This window comes from Pipistrellus hanaki, assembly GCF_964339955.1.
Source record: "Pipistrellus hanaki genome assembly, chromosome: 6".
NCBI lineage: Eukaryota > Metazoa > Chordata > Mammalia > Chiroptera > Vespertilionidae > Pipistrellus > Pipistrellus hanaki.
Window position 1 is genome coordinate 67,244,755 of NC_140508.1, and position 17,223 is coordinate 67,261,977.

Genomic DNA, 17,223 nt, shown 5'->3' on the forward strand with positions numbered 1-17,223 from the left:
AAATTTGATGGCTTAAAACAACAGACTTACGGTATCCCTTCACCATTTTGAAGGCCAGAAACCCAAAAATCAGGTGTCAGCAGGCCACAGTCTCCGGAGGCTCTGCGGGAGAATTCTCTCCTTGCCTCTGCTGGCTTCTAGTGGCTGCTGGCTTCTGGTGGCCGCTGCCATTGCTTGGCTTGTGGCTGCATCACTCCAAACACTGCCTTTGTCATCCCAGCCTGTGTGTGTGTCCATTCTCCCAATACCCCTCTCTCATAAGGATGCCTGTGATGGTAGCTAGGGCCCACTGGGATACCAGATGTTCTCATCTGGAGATCCTTAACTTAGTCATTTCTGCCAAAAGACCCTTTTCCAAAAAAACCCCCCAAAAAACACATATACGGGTCCGAGATTACAGTGTGGACGTAACTTTGGGACCACCATTCAGCCTATTATAAAAGAAGATTGGTGAAGCTCACCCAATCAAAGGACAGGCTGAATGACCACGCCTCAGGAAATACAGGAATGAGGAGACCTCTAGGACTGAAGTAGAGGACTCATGAACCTTCTGTTTAGGATACTGTCATTCAAATGACCCTCCTCCAATCATCTTTCCCTGGATCATTCTGCTCACAGTACCCATCCAAAATAAAGGGGAGAGATGTTAACAGGCAAAAATAGTACATTTCCACTACACCCCAATTCGTGGCTGCCCAGCACTTGTTCTTCCTAAACATGTTTTATAAATGTGTCTAACATAAGGAAATGATCTTTGCCCTCTAGGCCAGGGGTCTTCAAACTACGGCCCGCGGGCCACATGCAGCCCCCAGGGGAGTCTGATCCTGCCCGCCAGGTTTTTTGGGCAGTGAGCGCAGCCAAGGTGTTACAGTAGGAATTAGTAGTTCATATAGTCCGGCCCTCCAGCTCTCTGAGGGACCGTGATCTGGCCCCCACTTTAAAAAGTTTGAGGACCCCTGCTCTAGGCCCTATCGATGTGATTTAACCCATGTGGTGGATCAGTTTGATGTCTTGTAGTGGAATCAGGGAATCCGTCTCTCTGATGCAGAGCTGGGAGAGAACTCAGGTGTACCAGAGTGAACAGTAAAGGAAACTGTTACCCTTCCCAGCAAAAGGCTTCCGGTGGTTTCTGGTTCTTGGAAGAGAGAATTAAACCAAGAGATGCCCATGGCTCCAGGGGTGTAATACGGAGCACATACCTAGTACAGCGGTTAAAATTAGATTCGCCTCTTGATTGAAATACCCCCGTCAGTTTCTAAGACCCATCCAGCCTTGCGCTGGTCAAACAGGGGAAACTGTTTTGATAGAAGTCATCCCTCTCCAGGGTCTCTGGTGGGGTCCCTGATTCTGCAGCCTCCTCAGAGATGTGGTACCACCGCTGAGTGTCTATTCTGGGACAGTGGCTCAGTTGGATTCTGCTGGCCTCCATGGGTCAGGGAGCCAAGGGGGGACTTTACAAACTATCACTCAGAAACTGGAGGTAGAGGACAGGCTTGGGATCCCACTAGACCTCCGGTGACATGGAAAAAGGTCAAAACATTATTTTCCACACGATGGTGAGCCTCCAGTAAGTGGTACTCTTCGGCCCAAGACATTGATATGAACATATTAGCTCCAAGTCTTCTTCAAGGTTCCCTGAAAGATTTTAGTGTTTGCCTTTCTTCTGCACCTGGTTACCCTGGTCAGTGGCCACAGGTCCTTTTGGAGAAGGCAGGAAATGTTCACATACATCCACAGAGCAGCAGTACCGCAGTCCTTTCTCAAGGGCAGTTAGCATATATTCCATTCACAGGGCTTTAGATCAACAACCAGACTCTGGGTATTAGGTATTAGGCAATGCTCTGCACTGGTCGTGGTGGCTTAACTCAGGGTGTTTATTTTTGCTTTAGAGACTTTTCTTTTTTTTTTTGCTTTGTTTTGTTGGCTATACAATCAAGAATTGAGCGGTCAGTTCTGATTAAAATATTTAGAGTCCTCTAGCCTGAGATCATGACTTATTCAGAGCCTGCTGAATACTACAATGAACATTCCCGCTTAATTTCTGAGGGTCAGATATCAACACCTGCCCTTCCACACCTCTGCCTTCCCCCTCCCCTCTGGTATCTGGGAGCCCTCCACCCAGAACCCTTGACCTAGACTATCCTCAGAGCAAGGGTCAAGTGTTCTGGGTTCACTGAGGGCCATAGTTAGAGGTATTTGCAGGACGGAGGCAAAAATGAGATCCAGTCCAGCCTCCTAGCTTCGGAAATATTTGAATCCTTTCCTCTCTGATGCCAAAGAATTTGGGGCCTTTAAATTCCATTTCATGTGGGCCAGCGATTGGTCCAAGTTTGCACTGGCCAACCCATCAGTTGTTAGAACCCAGCCAGCTCCTGGCCGGGCACGGAGAATGCAAAACCCCTGGTACGTCCTGCATGTCAAGAAGATCAGCCTGGTCCAACATTACCTTCCCCGGCCTTCTTCAAGCACCACAAAAATCCATTCCCACGAATATTCCCCACGTTGCTGATGGTATCAATTAACAAGTTTCTGTACTTCTGCATGGCCCCAAGATTCTTTCCTACTCACTCAGAGTCTGTTTTTCACCATGTAGGCCAAAACTGAGTCCCACCTTCCAGTTAGGCAGCCTTGAGAGGTGGGGCAAGCAGGCACTTGGGAGCTTCCTCCAGGAGGGAAGGGTGGGAACTGCTTCCACTCAGTGTTTTGGATTGCCCCACGGCCTCTCATGGAGCCGTTCCACTTGTCACTATCCCACACTTCCTGCCGATGCCCAGCTTCACTGAGGTGCAGCAGGGCTGTGACCTTGGCAACCTGCGCATGCATTGTCAAATTTGGTTTGGGGAGATCTCAGCCCCATGGCCGAGTCATGAGAACCTTCCACCACAGCCAGGGAAGTGCTCTCCGTTTCATTCTGTGCTCAGATTATTCTGGGCTTTGCTTTGTTGACTGTCCCTTTACATTATTTTGTGCAATTAGAAATAAACATTCGATCCCACAGCCTGGATATGCCTCTCCTCCTCAGATCGGACTGTGACAAAAGCTCCCCCTTCTCCAAGAGTCACCTCCTCGGTGGTCAGACCATATCAAGAAACACAGGAAGTAGCCCTTGACCATTGCACCTCATGGTCTGCAGGAGCCTGAGCCAGAGCATGAGCAGCAACCTTGAGTGTCTTGCCTCATGACAGCTCGATAATTTTTAACACCCACATTCTCTGGAGGACATGTTGCCTGTTCTGATTTCTGTATCAGTCAGGAGTCGTTAGTTGCAAATAACAGAAGCCAGTTCTGGAAAACTTAAGCAAAAAAATGAGTGCATGGGATAGCTCCTGGCTAGGATTAAAAAACCGGGCTCTGAGAAAGGAACAAGGGTGATATGGGGACCATGGTATTGAGGACCCATGAACCACCTCTTAGGGCGCTGTAATTAAAACACCTCAGGGACAACTGCCTCTATTCTATGTATAACTCTGCTCAAATGAGCAATTCCCTGAAGACTGAATCTAACTGGACTGGCTTGGGTTGCATGCCCATCACGTGGCTGGGGGAAAGAATGGAAGATCTGTCACCGACAGCCTCACCAGGACAGACAGCAGAGTAGGACGTGAAGAAAAATAACATTTCGTTCAACGTGGCTTTGCTGTGACATTAATGAGATGCCATAGGAACCCAACACTAACTTACATCAATTAGCCTGTGGTAAAATTGGCTTAGTGATGCATCATTTCATTTAAAGTTATAGAACCTATTGACAATGTTAAGTGAGGACTGACTCTGTGTTTAAATAATGAGGTTTGGTTTAACATGAGGTTTTATAAACAATTTTCTCACACCAGACTATCTGTATAGTCTGGTCTCTCCACCCAGGATGCCTTCTCTTCCCACCCTTCTCCACTTACCATCACTTCCCCATCTTGTAAGTTCAGGACTTACCTTCTCCAGAACATTACCTTCTCCAGAAAAGCTTCCTCGGACACTTCAGCAGAACTGACCATCCCTCCTCATGTGTCCACAGGCCGTGAACTTCCTTCTGCCACTGCATTTCCAATGTGGTTCTTGTGCGTATGACCGACTCTCCAGCTGGTCTGCAAGAACTGTGTCTGGTTCATCTTTATACCCCTGACAGTTAACTAGCTCAGGATCTGGCATACAGTAGGTAATCAACAAAAGTTTACTCCCTATCCTACCACCTCTCCCCTGGCTTTGGATTCTAGAACAAGCATAATACAAAGTCAATGTTACGAAGGTTCACAACACCACTATCTGGGCTATGGATGGAGGATCTCATTTTTAAAAAGAGGACAGCCTTTATTTAAAACAAAGGTGTAGGAAGAAGGAAGGAGGGATGATAATTCCAACATAAAAGCACATAGGAAGCATCTCAAATTAAAAACAACAAGGCAAAGGAGGAAACTATGTCTCATACATATACAAACTATTGACTTTGACTAATTATTTACATCCAAACCTTATAAAACAGCATTTCAAGTCAACACTTAAGCCAGTGTTATTTTTGTTACAAAAAGTTAAAGCTACAAACTTCACATTTTTTAAGTTGTACATCTGCAACAGCATTTATGCTTTTTTCCCCCCAAGTTGATCTGAGTACAAGCTGGTGGAAGAATTTTTCCCCCCAAACACAAATAAGAACATGGATTCCAAAGACAGTGAATATAATCCTGATGAAAACACAAACATAGCGCTTAAGAAAGGATTGGGGGGAGGGTGTGGAGTGGACAGAAAGAGTTTTCCAGTAAATAAGGAGCTGCAAACTTTAGAGGCAACATGGTATGCTGGAAAGGGCACTGGAATAAGAATCAGAAATGAATCTGAATTCTGGCTCTGCCGTATTCTAGCTATGTGACCTTGAGCAGCAGACTTCATCTCTCTGAGCCTGCTGCCTTTATCTGTAAGAGAACAACATACCTAGATCTCTCAGAGCTATTATGTTTTAATATAGGACTATTCAGCTTATCTATTTCTTCTTGAGTGAGTTTTAGTACTTTGTACTTTCAATTAGTCTATTTCACTTAAATTGTTGAATTTATTAACATAAAATTGTTCATAATATTAGCCCATAGGATCAATAAAGACCTCTCTCATTCTTGATGTTGCTAAGAGCTATTGAGTTTTAAATGGTATAATAAATTTTTGGCACCAGCTAGGTGCTAAATAAACATGACTTGGATCAGAATCTATAGTCTTAAGAAGTTAAGGTTACAGTTCTTAAGTTGCTTCAGAGTATTGGTTGGTCTGTCTATAATTCATCCATCCATCCATCCATCCATCCATCCCATCCATCCAAACACTCATCCATCAATACAATGGTTGGAAGAAGGGATAATGGAGAAGGAAAAATAGAAATTTGCTTCAAAATTACTGATGAGGAAGCAATAAAGACATTCTTAGAGAATTCAAGATTTTTTAAAGACACAATTAGGTGTGGGTCATCATTTCTTAGAAGGAGAGAACAAGTAAGGGGCTAAGAATTCCCTAGAAGCTTGAGTCACAAGTGCTTAAGCAATGACTGCCGCTCAGAGCTCAATTAGTATTCAAGGAAAAACAAGACTAGGATTTTCTCCTCTGCCTTCCTGTCACTAGAAAACAAATACAACTGGTCAGGAAGTTTATCTGATCCAAAGGAGACTGATTTCTGGCAGAGGACTATGTCTAGCTAGACTGAAGAGCACTGCACTTCGTTGGACCAGCATGTTGGGTGCACACATGCTTGAAACAAAATAAACTCCAGATCAAGATTCAGGAATATTTATGGGGAAAAACTGAAACTTGTTTTACTTAGATCTAGCTTAGGAAGACAGAAAAAGGGCATTGCTGGCCAAGTACAAAGTCCTTTTTAAAAAAAGAAAGAGGCTGAGGCCGGACTGCTAGCTAGCACAGCAGCTGGTGTGGGGGAGAGCCTGCTCCATGATTTGGTTCTTAAAATTCACTTGGCTGTCAGACTTGACTACTAATTCAGCTGTTTCCAGCTTAAAAATGCCCGTTAAGAGTTATTTAGTCAGAGTGAGAAAAGGTGGTCCCTTCATTTAAAAAAGACTTTCCCCTGTAAATGCTGGTCCCATACAGTGATGTTACGAATCCTGGTTCTATCACTTACTAGCTACACTGCCTTCCCCGAACCTGTTTGTCTATATGACATGGAGATAAAGAACTTAACTCAGTTATCGTGAAATTTGGAGCTCAGAGAAAGGGTCTACTGGGCAATGTGCCTGGCACATCTCGTGGGCGATGAGTGCTAGCTGCCATTTATTATTCCAGGGGGACCCTCAGATTGTCCCCTGTTCTCTGTATCTGCCACACAGCTGCTTAACTGGCCAAGCCCTGCAGAACAACTGGCTCTTGCATTTTTTAAAACTTGCTTTAATCGCAAAGAACAAAATCTGGCCACAGAAGAGGCACATTCCCCGCCTTTCCATTGATTTCCAGGTTTGAGAAGCAAAAGCAATTCTGGGGTCTAATTTCAGTGTCCTTAGGTGCAACCCAGGCACAGATCCCTATCTGAGAAGAAGAGATATTTGGGAATAAAAACACATTTGCCCTTCCCAACTGTCTCCTCTTTGCCGTGTGACTAAGTGACGGGTGGCCCTGAGCCAACGCTGCAGCAGGGCTCAGTGCTGTCTTCTGCGAGCCCTCTGCTCTGCTTTTGGCCGTAAATCTGCCTGTCCGGCAGATGGTGCAGAGGCCATGGAGGGGCTGGCACAGGAGCTGGCTCCCCTGGGAATCTCCTCACAGCCTCACCCATTGAAGGGAGAAAGCGAGAGCAAGTTCCCATTAGCAGGCTTGCCTGGAGTAACTTAACCAAAACCGAACGGGTCTCTTCTCTTGGAGAAGGGGCTGCTGGTTCAGTGAAGGGGAGGGAGCAACCCGAGGTCTAGTCCCAGCTCCCACTTCCACCTGCTTTGTGATTTGGGCCATGCTGCTTGCCCTCTCCAGCCTCAGCCATAACAGACAGCTAGGGTTCCTTCCAGCTCCGACTTCCACGTGTGTGGGTTGAGCCTCCTGGAGAACAAATCTCAGTCTGACAATCACGATCTCTTCCAGACCCCTTAGCAGTAAAATAAAAAAGTCACATATTTGAATGTGGATCACAAAACCCATGCCTCCTACCCATCTGTAAGGAATGCAGTGCAAAATGCCACGCGTGTGATCTCCACATGAACAACGAGAACTTCAAAGCCCTTTCCCTTTTGTGGACGGATCACAGCCCCGTGTTTGCTGGGAGATCCTAGCAGGCCTGCCCCCTCGCTGGGTCACGTCTCCTCTTAAGGCACTGGGCAGGATCTGGGCGGTGACTCCGGCAGTCGGTAGAGTGGAGGTGGATAAAAGGCGCTGAAACCACAAAGGCCAATTTGCAGAGAAGGCGCCAGGCTTCTCCTGGGACTCAAAAGTAAACACGCCTCTCCAGGCTTTCCCCTGGAAGCCACCGACAGCTCCAGGAGCCGGGATGACCCACACAAGGCCGAGACGTGGTGAAAACCGGCCCGGACCTAATTTTTAAATAAGCGGCCCTGCAAAAGGGTGAGGTTGGCTCCTGGGAGTGGAGTGGCCCCCAGTGTGCCTGCCCTGTGTTCCACAGTACCATCATCTCACAGAAAAGAGGCAGAAGAACTGTACCTGTACAGAGATGCCACCACACGGAGTGGGGAATCTAGTTACAATTTACACATATATGCATATTTATAGTTTTTAAAAAGTCTTCCGGAAAGAACAGCTGAAAGCTATTGGGAGAAGAAAAACAAAGACGATGTAAAACTTTCCCAGCTATCATTTCACTAGGAGTCTCTGTTCCTGGGGTTCGAAACTCTGAGTTTAAAGGTGCCCACATAAGTCCTTTGAAACAATAAACCTGACCGACGGAGACACGCACACACCGAGGCGCCTCGCTCGCTGACCAGCGGGCAGCCTTCCCCCGGCGCACGTTCCTGAGCTCACAAGGTGCCTGGAGAAGCAGCGGCGGGTGGGGGCCCACCAGCGTGCGCAGCGAGCGGTCCGCTCCGAGCTAAGCGGAGGCCTGTGGGGGTGGGCCCTCCCGCCGGGCCTGGCTCAGAAGTTCTGTTGCCGCCGCTTCTTAGCCTCAATGGCATCCAAGATGGGCTGCCGCTTGGACTGGTACTTCTGCCGGATCTCTTCAATTTCCTGCTCCATCATGGGGTCGAGGGCCAAGAGCCTCTTCCGAAGGTCCTCCACTGTCCAGCTCTTAAGCTAGGAGAGAAGGGGAAAGCACTGTCACCCAGGGGGAAGGGAGAGAGATGAACGTGTGATCACACGGAGCAGGGGAGGCAGGGGGTGAAGAGCGGCAGTTCACTCAAATGAAGACATGCCCCCGAGCTTCTCTGAGACCATTTCTTCCTACAAGAGTTCCAGGTGCTAATTTCTTTGTGCCTGGACCGAGAACTTAATGAATCACACTTCATCTCCCCTACCTTTTAAACTCATTGTTAGGCATTAAAATTACAGCGGTTTGATGTATGCAAACTAGTGGTTGTCTCCTCATTCTGTCTGACCAGGAGATGGGCATCTGGACACCACACCAAGGAGACGATGCTGACTAAGGAGCAGGTGCTCTCTCCCCACACCAGGGCCTGTGCGCTGTCACACGCATTAATCACCGCTAACATTTATTGGGGGTAATCGTACCCAAGACCCCACTCTAAGCACTTTCTGTGTATTATCTACATAAGCATCTTATAAACACAATCCAGGGGTGGGGGATTGGAGAAACCCTGAAACTTCTGAGATTCCATCACCCACAGAAGAAAACAGGACTTGATACATAAATTAATAACAACGGCTAGCACATAAAATGCTTTATATCCATCTATTCCTCCAATCCTTGAAAGCCTATGATTTGAGCATGTAATTATCCCCCAGTTACAGATGAACAAGTGAACGAAGAGAGTGGCTCAGCGCCTTGCCAGCGTCTCACAGCGAGGAAGGGCAGAGTCTGGATTCCAAACCAGAGTGGGTGCTCTTGCTCTTCGCCGGCATCGCAGGAGGAGCAGACTCCCCCGGCACCGCTTCACAACCAGCTCCACCCCCGGTCAGAACATGGCTCTGCCTCTCGCAAGTGCCGTGAGACTCAGGCAAGTTGCCCATCTCTCCTGGCCTTCCTCGTCTACAGAAGTGGGACAGCAACGCCTCATCATGTTCCTCGTTAGAACTGCTAGCACGGTGCCCGGTAGATGGTGTGCTTAGAGATGACACTGCGTGCGAGGCCGGGCCTCCTCACTCAAGCCCAGGAGCGCTCTGCCTGCGTCTGCAGCTGCTGGGTGAGGGGCCTGGCTGCTGACTGTGTGGAGTCTTCACTGAACCCAAGCAAGGCCGGTCCTGGCTGGCAGGGGGAATGAATGCAGCATTGTCCACAGCAGGTGGTGATAAATCCAGTGAGCTCACTACCCTTTTAATAGGTATCGGTTTTAAGAACTCAAAAGACTCTCTCAAATCTTAGAGAGATTTATAGAATCATCACCTCCCTCGGCCCCTTCCTGAGGCCGCCACCGGGAAGTGGTCGGGAAGGAGGGTGAAGGAGCCTTTCTGTCCCCCTTCCCTTAGGGAGTCGGGGGAGTGAGTGTCGAGTGGCCTCCCCAGCAATGGTTTAAGGAGGACCTGTCACCACAGGAATTTCCACTGGCCCCACTACAGGGAAGTCGTCTGAGAAGTGAGAAAAGCCTAACAGTTTAAGACCAAAGGTCCTTTGTAATGTGAGAATGGAAAGACCCGAGTGTGGGGAAATGATGGGAAAAAATGCAACTTCCTTTCCAGCCTGTAGTTTTATACCATCTAGGAGGTCAGTGTTCTTGGCCCAGGGACACCCCAAAAAGTGATGCTTGCTTAGTCTTTGGCTTTTCTAACTCCTTCTGCAGAGAACACCCCAGCGTGAACTGTCGGTACTGAATGCAGTAGTTAAGGACTTCCCTTTCAGATCACAGATCCTAAATCTCTACAGGCTGTGTAACCCTGGACGAATAACTGCACCTCTCTGAGCCTCGGTTTCCTCTTCCGGAAAACAGACAACACCAGTTCCTCCGTCCTTAGGCTGTAGTGAGGACTGGATGCAGAGTTCTCAGAACTTCATACAGTACAGAGTTCATAAGGGTGCAGAGTTCTCAGAACTTCATACAGTACACATGTAGCAGATGGTAAGCATTCCAAAAATGATAGCAGTTATCACTGTTATCTATAACTGTTGCTAATATTATTAAAATGACTATTAATCTCCATAAATAAGCTACTTCTGTAACTTCTGATCTAAGCCAGTATCAAACAAGTAAAAAAGAAAATATTCTATACTATTTTGAGCTAACATGCCTACAGGTTGGCACTTGCCTGCAATGCCCATTGAACTTATTAGAATTATAGTTCAACGAAATATTTCCCATCCATCCATCCATTTATCAAATATTCACTGAACACCGACGATGAGCCAGGCTCTGTCCGGGGCACAGGATGCACGGAGAGAGAATCCTGTGGTGACAGGTCACTGAGCCTCTTCTGGGGAGGCCGCTGCTGCCCGTTTCACTCCCTCACACCCCACGCGGGAGTGCTTTCTTTTTCAGGGAAAACAAAACACATCGCTGCCTTTTTGAAGCTAACACTGTAGTGAGGTAAGACAGACCAGTAATAGTTAACACAGTAAATTCCTCTTACATTGGACGGTGATAGGTGCTTTGGAAAAAGAAAAAAAAAAAAATACAGTGAGGAGAGGGGAGTTGGGAACTGGGAGGGGAGACTTGCTCTTTATCCACCGTTACGATGAAGAATAAAGTGCAGAATGAAGAAATGTGAGTTAGGAGAGCTGCACCAACTTGTTCTTTGACTCAAGGCAGCCCCTCTCCTCCGTACACCTGTCTCCCCTGGGTGAGAAGGGCTGCCTGGATGACCTCAAAGCACGTTTTAGACTCAACGTCTCTCAAAGTGTGATCCGTGGGTCACCTGCACCAGAACCACTTGGTAAAAATAGAGACTCCTGAGCTATTTGATCACCCAGGAGGGAGGCACAGGACTGCATGCTAAGGAAGCTATTCAGTGTGTCCTACAAACCCTCATGTTCAGTAAGCGTGATCCCCCACCTTCCTGCTTGTTTTCCCAGCAGCGAAATTCTCACAAAATAACTGGCCGGACTCTAGTGGAAAGCTTCTAGGTTTCCGATTATGCAGCTTTTTTGCCCTTGATGCTAATCTGGGCACCAATGACCTCCTCTGCTTTATCACAGCCACCTTCAGACCAACAGACTTGCCCAGAGACCTCTGGGGCTTAAGTTACACCTGACCTGTTAGCACACAGCCAGCCAGTCACTACTAATGACTCTGTCACACCATCCAGATATGGATTTTTCTGAAAACAAGCTGAGAGAATGGTTTTATGGCGCCAAGTATAGCATTTCACCTTCCTGGTCATTGGTAGCATAAATACATTTCAAGTGTTTTTCTTGCAGTAAAATAACCGTGGTTCTACAGTTTTAATACAGCAAATTCTCAAATTGGCCACGTGGGTAGCCTGAGCTGTTGTCATGAATTAATGGAAATGCCACCATTTAGCATGTCATCTATCCCCCCAAGGCTCAGAGCACTCTCTGCGCTGTGACTCTCACATTTACATCCCTAGACTATAATTCTCCTCTGCACCCCAGGCTCACATGTCCAGATCAGATCCTTCTGGACATCTCGGTCCCCAATGACCTCATGTAAGCCGGCTGCTTATCACATCTACAACAAAGGTATGGAGTCCTCCCCCTTCCTCACTCCATAACCTCCTCCCTACTGCCCAGGCTTCCCCACCTCAGGGTGCTCAAGTCAACATGATTCTTCCCTTCCCCTCACCACACCCCTGCCCATGCCCAATTCTTCAATCTAATCTCTGAAATACTAGTAGAGCTCAAATCCAACCACGTTTTTTATCCAAACCTTCAAATCAGGCCACCATTACCTCATAGCAACAAACATAATTAAACATAGAGAAATGGGTTAGATCAGGGGTTGGCAAACTGCAGCTCTCGAGCCACATGCAGCTCTTCAGCCCCTTGTGTGTGGCTCTTTCACAAAACACCACAGCCTGGGCGAGTCTATTTTGAAGAAATGGCACTAGAAGAGGTTTAAGTTTAGAAAACTTGGCTCTCAAAAGAAATTTCAATCGTACTGCTGATATTTGGCTCTGTTGACTAATGAGTTTGCCGACCACTGGGTTAGATCACCTCACCCTTGTTTCCTACTACACTTAGAACAAAACCCAACTCACCAAGGTTACAAAGGCCCACACCTCGGCCTCTCCAACTTCATTACCTACTGCCCAGCCCCAAACCTTTGCTCAGGACCCTCTAGCCACACTCTTAGATCCTCAAACAGGCCACATTTCTTCTGGCCTCAAGGGAAATTATCTTTCTGCCTTGATGACTCACCTCCCTGGTGCCGCCCCTTCTCAGCGCCACCCCCCCTCCCCCCCTGTCCGTGTCCCTAGGCCTTAGCTCAGAAGTCCCATTCTCTGGCCATTTAATCTAGAAAGGTCGTCTGTTTTCCATTATTCTCTATCTCAGTCCCAAGTTTATTTCCTTCCAAACAGCCATGGCACCTTGTAATCATGCTCATTTGTCTCTCTCACTAGGATGACAGTTCACTATGCGGAGCATGACACTGGCTGAAGGAATGAATGAAGCGCCCTTGGTTTCCAGTCAAACAACAAGGGAGCCACAGGAATACAGGCAGTGGCTTCCCTGGAGCACCACCCCTGGGGCGAGGCTCGGGGTGAGATGCCGAGAGGACTGTGTGTGGAACCAGGAGTGGTTCCCTCAAGGAGCTCCCATTCCTCACAGCATTCTTTTGAAGGAAGTCTTTGCTCACTTGATTAAAATCGAAATGTTTTATACTGACTGATAAGAAAGCAGGTTTCCAATCCTGGTAGTCAGCAATAAAAGACATGCCCAAATTTAAAAAAAAAAAAATTGGGGGTGGGGGGGAGGGAAAAAGAATTCCTACTACAAGAAACACACATTGGAAAGAACGAGATAATCAGAAGAATAAGACGCTAACCTTCTGGACAAGACCAAATGAATGCCGAGTCGAGCCACAGGCTTATAGACCGAAGGTGGGCTGTGTTGAAGAGAACAACAAACAGGGATTTGGGCTCTCTTCCTGGGAGAGGTCACAGAGGGATGGAGAAAGGAAAATACGCCACTTACTCACGGTTATTTACAGCTCCCGGGCTGCTTGGGAAAATGGACAGGGTGGGCTCCGAGTGTGAGAGGAAGCACTGATGTTTGAGGTCCCTTTCACTCCTAACAGCCGCCTAGACTGCACCCACCACGGCCAGCGGCCCTGACAGATGTCTGCCACGTGTCTGAGCAAGTAAAGGTAACACAACGCAGATGAGATTTCTCTGAAAATGAGGTCTCTGAAAATGTTATATCTAAAGTAGGCTTTTTTTTTTTTTTTTCCAATCTGAAATTCAGCCTTCCTCAGTTTCAGCAGGATACAAAGCTATCTTACTACTGATTCTACCCATAAACACGGAAGAAATAGGTTAATGACGTGAGCATATGCTGTGCGTTCGGCTTGGAGCAGGCACTTTTTGTCTGCCCCGTTTCACGTAAGCGATCTGTTAGGCAGGTATCGTTCCTGTTCTCCTTTGACAAACGAGGCCAATGAGGATGAGAGTGGACAAGTAACTCCCCAAAGTGAGACAGCAAAGAGTTGGAAGAGACTGTAACCACCACCACCTGCAGCGTTCCTGGAAATGGGTCCGTTAGTGGCAAACGTGACACTACAGAAGCTGATGGTCCTCACATTAAACAATGTCATTGCTCAGCAATGATGTTGATGACATCGGGAAGCCCGGTGACCTCTCTGGACTTGGTTTCCCCATCTGTGAAATGGGTGAATGACCTGCCTACTCTCTGCCTTTCCTCGTGTAAAAATGCCAGTGCCTGGCATGTGCCTGCTGAAGTGCATGACTCAAGGCAAGGTGGCTGAACATTATTCAAATCTAACGAACCAACTTTACTGGCAGCTCCACGAGGCCAGGAACACTGTTGGGCAGCAGCTGTTGGAGGAGCACACAGGTTTAGGGCAGGAGCACTGGCTTCGAGTCAGATGGACCTGGGTCCATGGGAGCTCTGCCCTTGGCAGATCACCTAACAGGTGCCTCCCCCGCCCCATTGTTCAGTGCAGGACAACAGCATTTACCCTACAAGGGGAGCTGTGAGGCCTACAGGTATTGGTAAAGTATATGACAGTGTCTAGTGCACACCAGAATGAAACTGGGTAAATTGGGAGCTGCCTCCTTAAATCCTTTTCTGGCAAATGGAGGACACAAGTGAGTAACAGAAACAGTGAGTAAGCACTGAGCCTGAATTGCTCTACATACAGTGCAGGACACACAGCATACACAGAGGTGTCACTCAAGAGCTGTGTGTGGAAACCCCACATCCAATAACCCGGTTTGTGTCCTTGGGCACAGCAAAATCCTCAGATTCCGGCAACAGCAGGAATAGAGAGGGCTAATGGGAACAGATTTCTTCTCACGCTGCTTTGTAACACAGAACTCTGCATTACATCGTGTCCGTGTCGGTTGCACAACCAGCCGGGAGAACAACTGAGAAGATCAGGCTGATGTTTCATCACAAGTGAGAACTCCGAGAAATGACACCAACGATCAGCCTGGATATCAGCAGCGTCCGGCTACACTAAGCGCATCAGAACGCACCGCAGGGCTGTGCCCGCCGTGGCTACAGGCCCATTTGAACACACAGGTCTGGTCCCCATCCCAGGTTCAGGGCTTAGACCTATTCCAAAGCTCAGCTCCTCTGCTGTGAGAAACTCTCACCTCTGAACTCGATTATGCAAATAGCATCATGAGTTGTCCCTAAAAAACAACCAAAGAGACTTGCCAAAGCTTTAAGGACAAGCTTCAATTCTGGACAGACGGAATTAGAGCACTCTATTCTGTGCCCAATGTCACAAACAAAATTTCTCAAACACTCATTCCTCTGGACAGGTGAGTCAGGCTGATGGATGCCCTGCCACAGGAAATGGTGTGGCCAGCTTAAGGGAAGAGCACACCTCTGGAATTTAGCAAGATGATAAGGAAGCTAAAAAGTCAAATGAAGCCATAACACGCCTTTCCACATCTTCAACACCAGCCCCTGAAGGTTAACAAAAGTGCAATGAAGAAAGTGCACGGAGGTTGTTGTAAGGCATCGAGGGCACTGATTCCGTCCCACCGAGGAGACCCTTTCTTGTCTCTAGGAGTGGGTTCTCGCCTGGGGAGAGGAGACTTTAGAAGATTCCCGGGTGATGCAATAATCTTTCAGCGGATGAGTAAGCGGACAGTCAAACAAAAAAGCAAGGAAGCTGACCGGTCAAATCACAATTGTGCAGACTAAGTAAGCACCAAGCCAGACCCTTCAATTTCAAAAGATATTGCTTCTTAAGTGAAACTTGTGCAAGTTTTAATGAGTGATTTCCTCTGATTCAAATTATGGTCATGCCAAATTTGCTTCCATCAGGCCCTTATAAAATCTTCCTGATGCTTCTCCAATAAGGAAGAAAAGCTGTAAAACTATATCGACTAAAGATTACTTCAACTCCATTTTGAGTTTATGATGATTTCAAATCAATACATAGAATTGTTATCAGAATACCAACCAAAGAAAACATGACTGCCCGTACATAAAATATGTACCAGGAAGACTGGAATGAAACGCAGACCTCAAACGTGGGTAAAAGCAAAGAAACCTGTCTGCAAGCAAACCTGGTGACATGGTGACAAGAGCTCTGACAAGGGTCAGCTGACTGGCCTCAACCAACACCAAGACTGAATCCAGAGAGGCTCCCGCCAGGCGAAGGGAGGCTCAGCATGGACAGTGCGCATGTGGCGTATAAAGAAGATGATTTGATAAATGGTATAAACGAAAAGACACGAAGCAAAAGTTTATTTTTCTTGAAACAAAGAGGTTTTACTGTAATATATATTGCTTGCATTATTTTACTTATCTCTGACTTATTGAGAACAATCCTCAAGTTTACCCTGGCAGAATTAATTTCTGAACTAGTACTTTTGCATGCTTAGAATTTATTCAATCTCTGCTCAGGCATGAACTTTCACAACTTACTCGAATATCACAATGCACCTGCTTTTTGTTACTGCTGTTTTGTTTTTGTTCTGTGAGTTTTAGAAAAGCCTTTGGCCAAAATTAATAAAGTTTTGACCAAACCCAGATTTTTTCCTTCCCTCATGACTCTGGCTTCCCACTGCAAGAACCCATAAAGACGTTCACACCATCAATATGAGAGTAATGGTTGTCACAAGGCGTGGCACTGCTGCTATCCAGCATTAAGTCTTTAATTATAGAGATGTAGCGAGTTCCTTCTCTGTGTCAGACACTCGTGCTAGGACTGGAGAAGGCATCAGGAGGGATGGTAGGGGTGTATTAAGTAAGGGTGTGTACGGGACAAAGTATATGGCAGGATTCCTTTACACTAGAAGTGGAGATAAATGAGGTAGATAAATTATGAAAACAAGCTACTAAGTGCCTAATGATGGCTAGTATTAATGAGAGCTACCTTTAACTGAGTGCTATGTGCTAGGCATTGTGCTCAGCACAGTACACGCATTGTCTCATGCAATCCTAAGAATAGTCTATGAAGTAAGTAGTATAATCCCATCTCATAGCTGTGGATACTGAGGGTTAGAGATACAGCAATTTTCTCACAGCCCTAAAGCCGGTAAGTGCAGGTGGCTGAGTTAGATGTGAGTCCCAGCATGTCCAGCTGTTAAAGCCAAGCAAGTCATCATGTGTAATAGGAGTTGAGAGAAGGAAGCATCCCTGTGGTCAGAGTCTCTGAGAGAAAGGTTTTACCTTCTTAGACATTTTTAATACAAAGAATGCATCCATTCTCTAACTGAGGGAAAATCTAAATTGTAGAATTTAAAAAAATAAAACACAAATCTTATTTCAAGTAATGATCACACTTGAGATACAGGGCGCTAATAAAATTAGGTTAAATACAGGGTGAGGCAAAAGTAGGATTACAGTTGGGAGTACATGAAGCAATTTATTCTTGTATTCTAATTTATTATTGTATTATTTTCCATTCAAACAAATGTAAACCCACTTTTGCCCCACCTTGTAAATGAAAGGATTTATGAGTGCGTGTGTCAGTAATAATATAGCCATTCAAAATTCCTCAAAATATGGCAGATGCCGTATTTCCCCAC

The 17,223-nt window shown here is 46.7% G+C and overlaps 1 protein-coding gene across 1 annotated transcript in view; it reads right to left on the bottom strand.

Moving 5' to 3' along the window:
* Positions 1–4,588: 4,588 nt before the first annotated feature.
* The window catches only part of STK4 (serine/threonine kinase 4), an 82,017-nt gene continuing 69,382 nt past the window's right edge, over positions 4,589–17,223 (bottom strand). Inside the window, exon 11 of the mRNA XM_084888722.1 lies at positions 4,589–8,217. Coding sequence (XP_084744848.1) covers positions 8,059–8,217 — 159 coding nt within the window. The 3' untranslated portion in view covers positions 4,589–8,058. The remainder of the gene's footprint in view (positions 8,218–17,223) is intronic.